This window comes from Lepisosteus platostomus, chromosome 7 (assembly GCF_059453375.1).
Source record: "Lepisosteus platostomus isolate fLepPlt1 chromosome 7, fLepPlt1.hap1, whole genome shotgun sequence".
In the NCBI taxonomy this organism is placed as follows: domain Eukaryota; kingdom Metazoa; phylum Chordata; class Actinopteri; order Semionotiformes; family Lepisosteidae; genus Lepisosteus; species Lepisosteus platostomus.
In genome coordinates this window covers 29,940,001-29,950,611 of record NC_142617.1, presented here as the reverse complement: position 1 = coordinate 29,950,611, position 10,611 = coordinate 29,940,001, and the positions used below count along the sequence as shown (strand labels likewise).

The 10,611-nt window shown below is 37.1% G+C and overlaps 1 protein-coding gene and 1 long non-coding RNA gene across 6 annotated transcripts in view; one reads left to right on the top strand and one right to left on the bottom strand.

Annotated features, from left to right (window-relative positions):
- The window catches only part of LOC148658504 (uncharacterized), a 340,797-nt gene that overhangs the window by 39,027 nt on the left and 291,159 nt on the right, over window positions 1-10,611 (top strand). The window lies entirely within an intron of this gene.
- Window positions 5,571-10,611, bottom strand: part of smpd2a (sphingomyelin phosphodiesterase 2a) — a 28,657-nt gene continuing 23,616 nt past the window's right edge. For all 5 annotated transcript variants that reach the window (XM_088639793.1, XM_088639795.1, XM_088639794.1 and 2 more), the window contains one exon: window positions 5,571-7,665. In XM_088639793.1, the coding sequence (XP_088495919.1) occupies window positions 7,259-7,665 (407 nt within the window). In that variant the 3' untranslated portion in view covers window positions 5,571-7,258. The remainder of the gene's footprint in view (window positions 7,666-10,611) is intronic.

The window sequence follows — 10,611 nt, the reverse complement described above, 5'->3', positions numbered from 1 at the left end:
AAAAATTGAAAAATCTTGTTTACTGAAGTATTTATCCCACTGAGTCACTTTGTAGAATCACCTTTATAGCAATTACAGCTTTTAGTCTTCTTGGGTAAATCTGTTTCAGTGCTGCACAGTAGGAATTTTGCCCATTCTTTTCTGCAGATTTGCTCAAACTCTGCCAAGTTTGTTGGGGGCTTCGGTATACTGCAATCCTCAATTCCTTCTCCAGATTCTCAGTGGGATTCAGGTCTGAGCTTTGGCTGGGTCACTCAAGAACATTCATATTCTTATTCTGAAACCATTGGAACATGAATCTCTTGCTTCAGTCTAGCCTTTTACTGAGAGGAACCGGTTCTGCTCAAACATTTCATTTTTGTTTCATCAGACCAGGGACTCTTCTGCCACACAGTCTAACATGCCTTCTTGCAAACTCCAGGTGTAAGATAAGATAAACTTTTATTGAATGTGAAAAGGATCTGATATTTTTTTTCCACCGGTCTAATAGTGGATTATTCAAAAATTGATTGAAGGAAGAGTGCTGCTCCACTCCAACACTCTTCATTGTTGTTTGGACAAGATGGGTTATTGTTTTTATCTTAATTAAACTGATTAAATACCAAACCACACTGATATATCAGATATCAATATCTACTGCAATAATGCTTTGAATTACAGAATGGTAAAAGAGGAGCATTTTTTCTGTCCAGCACCAAACACTCTTGATCTTTGTAAAAAATACAAAAGCTTCTGAACTCTGGAGCAAATACTGAGACTGAACAGTCCATTTCATGTAGCTATCTGCATTATGTACTGTATATTCCTAAATTTCTACATGAATTAACCTTGGTAATAGGTTCCTTATGAATCACCACATATGAATAGTCACCAACAGCTTTGGGATCGAACACCATTTCAATTCCAAGTTAGGTGTTGTTTGTTACGCCAATGCACAAACCTATGAATTTCTAACATATGCGTTGATAAAGTGCTTTCTCCATACATTAGGACATGCACATCTTTATCAGAAAATGTAACAACCTAGTAGTCGAGGCTATTGTTTATACCCCTGCGGGGTACCTCTGTTAGAAAATTATAACTCAGAGAGGCTTACTGGCTCTGATATACTGTGTGGAGTTTGTTAAAAATGAATGATACCATCTGATAATAATAGGTTTAACAGACATCTGCTTCAGCTTGCTAATCTGAAAATGGAGCTGCAGTTAAAATTCAGAGCTTAAGTCAGCAAACAGCAGTTGTACATAGACATTGAGGTCCTCTATGTGTCAGACCTCTAGGTGTTTCACAACCAAATGCACATGTCTTAATTGCATCACCGCTGCCCCCCTCTGTATTTATATTCAAACTAATATGGACCAAGCAGAGTATTCTGAGCAGAGTAATTCAAAGCATTCTATTATGATGGAAGTCAGTGCTAAAGGTACAGTATACAATCATTATTCTCTGAAGAACAGGCCTTTTAGGCACTGGTATAATGATTGCCTTTTCCTACAGCATTGGAACAGTGTATGAATCAATAGACTTCTGCAAGATATGGTTCCACACTGGTGTTATTTCCTCAGCACAATTTTTTTAAATAACAGTTGAGATGCTATTGGGATCAGTTGCCTTTTTTGGACATATGTGCTTCAAATATCATGTGATTGTCCACGGTCTAATTTCTGCTATTAGCTGTAATAGTATCCAATACACCTCTGTATGCATCAGACAAGTCCTGTGTCTCAAACCTCAGATAAAAATCATCCTTTGTATGCAAACATTTCCTTAAAGTATTAATGTTTTTGACTGCACTTGATCCCGTTTTCTTTGCTTGGATACACTGTTATGCTTTTTGGGGTATGGCACTGTCCACATAGCATTGAATATAGTTTATAACAGTCTCAGTTGCTTCATTAATGTCCAGCTGAAGGAATTTCCCAACCTGTGCAGAGAAAACAACCTTTCGGCATCTTTATACTATCGTCAGCCCATAAATTTAGTCTTGATGATGGGTTTTCTACTCTTGAGAGCTGTCTAGTAGGTAGGGTGAACAGTACGATGATCAGAGTTAGATATACCTGTAGGTGGTTTGACTCTCATACTGTTCAAACGCAGGCATGACATCTTTGACATCCGCTGAAGTTGCTCATGGACACAATTAGCAATCTGAGAAGTGGCAATTACTGCATTTCTACTGGGAAGTATTTAAATAGCAAAGAATATTTCCAAATTCTCTTGTAAGATAAAAAGGCTTGAGACTCAAGTATAAAAGGTCAACGTTTTGTTTTTGCAGATTGTCTCCTGCACTGTATAATTCCAGCACCATTTATTATTCACAAAATCACAGATGCCACCTCCTCTGGTTGTCACAGACATTTAATTTCTGTATGAATGTACAGGGGAAAAACCCTCATCTTCAACACGGGAGTTGGGGAAGTCTTGTTGGAACCAGGTCTTATTAAAGATCATCATGCATGACTCAAAGTACTCAAAGCATGCTTTTGTATTGATACAAAGCACGTCCATCTTATTCCTGCGTGTTGCTTAGGATCTTGGAGTCAACATGGTTTACTCCCTCTTCTTCTGAGTCGCCATCGATCACCTCCTCTCTTTCCTTACATGAACAGGAAATCGGAGATGGAGGAAACCATGATGCTCCTCCAGGTGGCCACAATGACATAAACACACACATATATATATAAAGCACTGTATGATGGTTTCCTATATGAGCTGGAGCAGATAGGCATGTTGTAAAAAACTCAGACAGGATCAGCATCGTATACAGAGGTACTGTGCAGTTAACTGTCATAGACATGCAGCTGTAACTTTGCTACAAAAAACATTCTCTCAGTAACACTTAAAAAAACTCCTTGGTTCTCATTCATGGTATAGTTTTAGCGCTGACACACATTAACTGATAAACCTTCTATAGACAGGTTTAGTTCTTTTGAAATCCATCCATCCATTCTCTAACCACTTCATCCAATACAGGGTTAAGGGGCAGCAATAACCTATTCTGACAAGAATGCAGGATACCAGTCCATCACAGAGCACAAACACAAACACACATATACCTCAGCCAGTTTTCTCAGAAGCCAATTAACCTACCAGTTTGTTTTTAGACTGTGGAAGGAAACTGGAGCACCCAGCAAAAGCCCACAAAAAACAGGGAAATAACATACATTCTATGCAGACACCCCACCACGTCTGGAATTGAACCGAGCAAAAGGGGTGAATATTTATAAAATCAACACATCTCCGTATTTTCATTTAAATTACATATATAATTCTAGAGCTTTTATTCCACTTTGACATTCTAAAATGATTTGTGTGGATCAGTGATATAGATCACACACATATTTCTATGTGTATGCAATATAAACTGCGCAAAAAAATGCAAGGAGGGTGAATACCTTCTGAAGGCACTAATGTATATGGCTTTAATCATTTATGGACTCAAGGCATTGAGTACTAATGGAATTAACAATTTAGTTTTATTTGATTAACTCTGCTGATATATATCCATGACCTTGAGTATTCAAATTCAAACATAATATTCACTTAAAAAACATTTACATAATTTGTAATTCAACATAATGGAATGTCTTTGGAAGGGAGTGAATACATTTGCAAGGGACTATAACTACAACGCATTGAGCTCACCAAACTTAAGTGTATAATTGCTATAACAGAGATGCTTTCTCAATCTTTTTAATTTTTTAAAAAGAAATTTAAATTTAAAAAGGTTTCAGCTTGCAAAATTCATGCTTAAGTGGATTGGATGTCATTTACAGAAACATTGTGACTGCCCATTAGAAGAAATTACTTCCATACTTAGAGCACAACAAACATCCAAAGCAACCAATGAGCTCATTGGAAGAATCTAAAAAGTAAGATCTTAGATTGGCTTTATCTATCTCCAAATTTCTATCCGAAGAAGATCGCATTTCAAATGCTGAAATAACATTTAGTTACTATATAAACTATATATAAACCAAAAATACTTTCATTCTTAAAAGCAAGTGACCACCTAAAATAATTATATACAGTATTAATGCAAGTTGGAGAACTCGAAACCTAAAGATGGACTATACAATTCTCCCCTTTTTCGCAGCAAAGAATTAACCTAATTATCCTTCAAGCACTGGTACATTTTCAGGTTTGATTATGGATGTTAACTATGGATGTGGATTATAATAAGTTTGTAGCTGTATAAACCCTCACCATAATCTCACAGGATGTAATGTCAGTCCTGGTACCTTTAAAATATCCATTGCACAACCTATGCCACACACTACCACATCTACACTGAGCAGTCATTACAATGTACTGCAGATTATAAGAAGAGTTACAAGTGACAGGAGGCCATTCACATAATCTAGCCCATTATGTAGTGAGATCAAAGTGTCCTCTAGATTTCCATTACATCTGAACTGTAACTGCTTTATCGTATGCTCATAGTTGATTGGTTTATATTAAAATGTATATCCTTGCTAGTTTGGGCTCAATTATTACATGTGGTTCTCCATTTCCATAGAACAGTACCAACAAGGGAGACAAACAATTCTATTAATAGAAAATTCGCCATAAAATCAATCACGAACAGCCATTACTATATATGATTACACTGACAAACTCCTATTAGTAACACTGTTATGGTTAAATCTTTATTGTTTTGACATTATATTTGCTCCTCCTTCATACATTACACAAACAATGGATACAAAGATTTACTTATACTTTCAATAACAGCAAGAGATAACATTTCTGAACATTTTCCTAAATGCAATCACACAAACTAGTACAAACTAATGCGGAATGTCATGCCTGTTGTAATTAACATTTACTTCTGGGCATCAGTATTATCTGGTGTTCATCTGGTATTGGAAAAAGGTGATTTCATCAGACACTGGAGCAAAACATTTGGGGCATCATCAGGTCCATATATATACCAGCTTTTGAAAATAGTACTTAAAAAGTGTTAATATTTTAACACTACAATTTGAATAGCATTAAAAATAGATATCAATAAAACCAGTGCACATTAATTCAAAAACACTTCAGGTGAACCAAAAATTCACAGGACCATCTTTTCAATTAGTAAAACTGTTGTGAATATACAGTATACTGATGGAAAAAAAACGCAACACCTCTTCTTCCACACTCTGGCCCTCCCTTCTGCCTGGAAAAGAGTGACTCGTCTGTGAAGAGGACCTGATGCCACTGCTGCCGAGTCCATCGCAGCCTCTGTCTGGCCCAAGCCAGTCAGGTGTGACGTCTAGGAGGTGTGAGCAGAGAGCCTCTGACAGGTCGCCTTGATCTAAGGTCAGCAGCATGGAGCCTTACTGTCCTGTTACTGATGTGGGCATTGTGTCTGTAGGCGGTTTCAGCAGCAGTATGGGTGGCAGATCTGAAACGATCTCTCAGATGGACTAGTCTGATGTGCTGGTCCCGCTCTGGTGTGGTCACTCGAGGGTGACCAGATCCTGGACAGTCATCTGTCCTGCCGGTCTGCTGAAACCTTCTCTGCAGTCGGGACACAGTGGAGCGGCTTACTCCATAGTGTCTGGCAACCCTGGCACATGATATGCCTGCCTGCAGCATGCCAATGACCCTCTCCCTTCTTCCTGGTGACATTTGAGGCATTATGGAATGCACAGAAAACTGACGAAAAGTGTGGCCTTTTTCTTGCAGTGACCAAAGCTTTCAATTAAGGCCTTTTTAAAGGTGACTTGATCAGGCATTGTTCCATCTGGACCCCGTTGGGTAAAAGTGCATCTAACATGCTTTCGTGTGATTGGCCAGTTGCAATGGCTCATTGCACAAACTGTATTGCTGGTCAGAAGACTTAAAATAAATTGACAACTTTTTGTGAAAGTACATAAACTATTACTATAGTATTTTGATTCCAGAAAATGTTGCACTTTTTCCATCAGCATATATTACTAGCATAGGGTAAAGGAAGAGAAAGTACAAATATGTCTGTTACTTTGACTGAGCTACTGATAATAATAGTAAACTCTGAACAATTCCACTTTAACATACATTTTTATGACAATTTCAAGTATATGTTGGCTCAGCCTGCTACTTAATTTAGTACAAAAGGTCTCCCAAGATACCTAAAATAACACAAAAAAGGTTAGTTTTGCATATTTGCAAACTTGACTGTATCGCACTGCATCACCTAAAGCTCATCAACTCTTCCAAGGCTAACAACTCAAGTTAACAATGTGACGGTAGTTAGCCAGAGCACGTGCTGTTTCTAAGATCAAGAGGAGCTAGAAACATTCAAATCGCATCTCTTAAACTCTCCTTTATTCCAAGGGATTCTTACAGGCTTAGTTTTTAATGGTTCTAATGTCACCGTCTCCACAGAATGGTAATCCTATTACACATGCTGGCAATCGTCCGTGCAACCCTGGCGACTAACAGAATTATTTTGTTCACTGAAATTGAAATTACTTATGGGTTCAAACATAGTCATTTTAACAATCTAAAACCCTTAATAACTCTTTTTAGAGGTCTTTTATTGAAGCTGAAAGGATTCAAGTTCTTTCAAAATGTCTCCATATCTCCAATAGCCTTGGAATCATCCTTGCTTCTCTTTTGTTAACTTCATTTTTTACCTTTTGTAATGTGAAGTAACCAAGTTTGGTAGTTTAGAAAAGACACTGCACAATCCCAGTCTACCCTTATACTTCTTGTAATCTATACTCTGCAATGTTGCAATGTATCCAAACATTGTATTTGTGCTTTATATTGCTTCTGTGCATTATTTACTGTAGATGCTGAGAGTGACGAATCAACTGTTATTCCAAAAGCCTTTTCCTCATTCTTCAGGATGAGAGAATAATACTTTGAAACAATAAGCACTAAAGAATAAGGGAATTCAACAATTTAAATTGATCCGTGTGAATAATAGCGTTCTTAAGCAATTTCAAGACTGTCCAGAGACAAATGCGAATACTGAAAAAAAACATACAACACTAAGAAGATAAATCTCACATTTCAGCAATAACTGAATACAAATCAGTCCTGCTAGATATTTAAATCCAGTTGGCACCATTCTAGCTGTTCAACCCTTCAAGACAGTGGTATAGTGGTCATTCTTTTCATTGAAATAAAATGGGCAGCACACACTAGACCATTTGTGGTACAGTAAGTCCAAATGAAAAGTTTTAAAGACAAAAGGCCTGTCCTGTAAACTATACGAGGATCTACCCCAGAGAAGGAACTGTTCACCACCGCCTTTGGAAATAACACGTCAGGACTGCTTTCAGGAGTCAGGGCTATCAGACACCCTTCTGGGCATATGTGGATGGAATAATGGGCGGCCCTGTAAGCACTCCTGCAGTCCTCCCATTGCCAGCCTCATCTGGTCCTCTGCTCCTTGCAGGGCTTTCACCTCTGTGGTGTAGAAGATGTACATCAACAGGGAGATCAGCAGCGTGGTAAAACACAGCGCCCCCAGGAGGTAGAAGGAGGCCCTGGGGAACGGGTGCTCCATACTGAGGGTCAGCCAAGGCACCAGTGCGATGGCTAACTCCAGCAGCAACAGCACTAGCCCCATAAACCCCACACGAGCAGTCGAGTACCGCATCCTCTCAGCGCAGTGCAGTCCCACCTTCACCTCCGTCCGCGCCTCCGTCATCATGTCCACCAGTGCACCCATCACGTCTGTTACTGGAGGAGGCAGGGGGGGAGAGACATGTCAGCTGTGATTATAAACGCCAAATTAAAGCCTGCCAAAAATTCCAGGTGTTGTACAGAAGGAACTGGTAACCTTCTTGTACAAAATAAAAAAATAAAATCTGGTCAGATGGTTTAGATGGACAAGACTGTGAATACATTATGGAAGTGAAGTGGTTACGGATCGAATCTCAGCTTCACACAATTTTTTCAGACAGAAAAGTCAAAGAGTTCCATATGATTCACGCATGACCATCTAAATTTTTCCTGAAATTCAGCACATACATTTCTGTAAAAGGATAACTATATTAATAGCTTAAACAGATATAGAAAGTTAACACATCCTTTCCAAAGTAACACATTTGGTGTCCCAGAAGCAAGACACATTAAATAAGATTTTTATTACCTTTGCTTACAAATTGTAACACAACCTCCAAGTGAAAAACAAATGCTCAAAAATTAAAATGTATGACATTTGGTTTTAACTAACTGATTGGGATTGAGAACTACATTCTAGATGTTTCATTTTGCTCAATGAGGACCCCACTCATACAGTATAACCGTTCATAACTGAAACAACTGGATGCCTCAGTGATTTTCTATTCACAGTTTACAGTAAATCATTCCAAAAACTGGTCTTTGAAAGATTCATTTTATTTATTTTTTAAATAAAAGGACAAAAAATTCACATTCCAAATTATCGACTAGGGCTTGTAAAGTGTTTTAAAAGTCACCAGAGCATATGTAAATCAGATGTTACCAATGTCCTCAAGTAAGTCTTGGTAGGAACAAAAATAACTTAAAATGACCATATTGCAAAAACTATATTAGTTTTTAATACTTTGAAATATTGCAGTTTAATTCTGCCTCAAGTCTTTCCTCTACAGTGCAAAGCCATGTGCCAAATGTTAAACAGACCACTCTGTATCAGAGTATTTTGAAAAAATTAAATTAAAATGCAAATATATAAAAACAGACAAAATGTCAGTTCTTGAATTTTTAAAGATTTGAATCAGGTGTCCTAGGTCTTCTCTGTTCCAAAAATTTCAGTTATTTTGGCCTGTTAGTGTAAGATATTCTTGTAAGCCCAAAGATTTATCTGGCAGCTCTTAGCCACGCAAATTCCAGAGCAGCATATATATTTTTAAAATGTGGTGATCTAAATTGTTATTCTAAAAAAGATATCAACAAATTGCACAATTCTAACAGTGTTCCTTGATTTACAGTCTACACTTAACTGTATTTCTTCACATTGTTTTTTACAATACTTCCATACACTGGCTAGAGGAAGAACAAATAATCACTTCATTCTTTTTTTAATTTTAATCTTTTTCATTAGTAGATTCTTCAAGCTCAAGTGTTCCATTTTATAGTTTAAGCTCATCTTGGTAGCTGCATATAACACTGTGCATATATGCTGTTATGGCCCTGGAGAGCCCTTATGTCTAAAGTTTTAAATTCTCACACAGCTCCTAATGATCTTAATCAGTTCATTATTGCTTTAATGGGAGCAATTTAACAACTTTTTCAATCTCATCAGGTGCTGGTGCAATGAAGACACCTAGAACACAGACACACCAAGCTTCCAGCCCTCCAGGATGAAAATTGCACATCCTGATCTAGAACACTGATATAAATTAGTAAGAAGAGTGATCCTAGTATGAATACATACAATACTTCTCTAATTACATTTCCTCCTTTGTCTGTAATAGATATTCTATCCATATTGAAAACCTTTCAATACCTTAAATGCCTACAGCCTGCAATTTACGAATTGATCTTTGTTACTGAACTTCATCAAAAGCCTTATGAAAATTTAAACACATTATATGCTCTGATCTCAAAAACACAACATACTCAATATAATTCTCATTCTTTCATGTCACTTAGCTGACACAGGAATTTGCTGTGGTCATGCAGTTTTATCCCCTTCGCAGGGTGCAGGTAAGGTCCCCAAGAACACTAATTTTTTTCCTGCTCTTTAGAGTGATAAGTATAAAATAAATTCCAATTACAAATACCTAAAAAGTTATGGTGGCAGATGTTACAGTATATCTGTTTTTTTACCTGATGTTATACTGGTTGGGATGAAAGTGAACTCATTCATTACCCACTTACCATTAGACCTTCAGCTCCTAGACTGCCCTACCACCATCTTTTTAAATTTCCATCTTGCTGTGCAAAGTTATTTCTCAAGTTAATCTTTTTTTATATCTTTCGGACAGGTATTTCTAATTGAACATGGGTAAAGTCTTTAATAAATAGCTCTTTATATATAGTAACTATGTAAATATATAAAGTATGTTTTACATATATTATAATCATATTTTAGCATAGTCATTCTAAAATTTAAGTCTTATGCCATGTCTCAATATGCACACTTGCGTTCTTGTGCACTTGGTATGCTCGTTCTCATCCAAATATGCAAGGGCTGAGGCTATCCCATTTCTAAATTTGTGGTCACAAGGGTGCTCACGAGCACCCCCAATGCACCGTTCTCTGAAGTCTGGATCTGAGCAGACTTTGCTCAAGGAATTTACCCCCACTTCTTTGCAGAATTGTGAAATTTCACTTTCTAACCTATCAAAGCAGAGAGTAGTTGCTGTGGATAATAATATATTCATGTATTAGTCAAATTTAACTAATGCTTTTTCCAATATTAAAACTCATTTTATGTAAATATAATATTATGAGGCTGCAGTACTTTAGATTCATACTGTATGTCTTTTGTCACCCCATTTCCCCCAAAAGTGCTTATGTAATCATCAAGAATAATAGTAAAAATAAGCTAAATAAGAAAAGGAATTTATTTGGTTGAAATCACCAATTCTGAGCAAATACCTGTTTTAGGGGGAGTATTAAATATATTAAAATTAACTATGCCGATTCCTGAGTTTCTTTCACTTCCTCCCTAAATGAATGATCTACCAACTCTCAGCA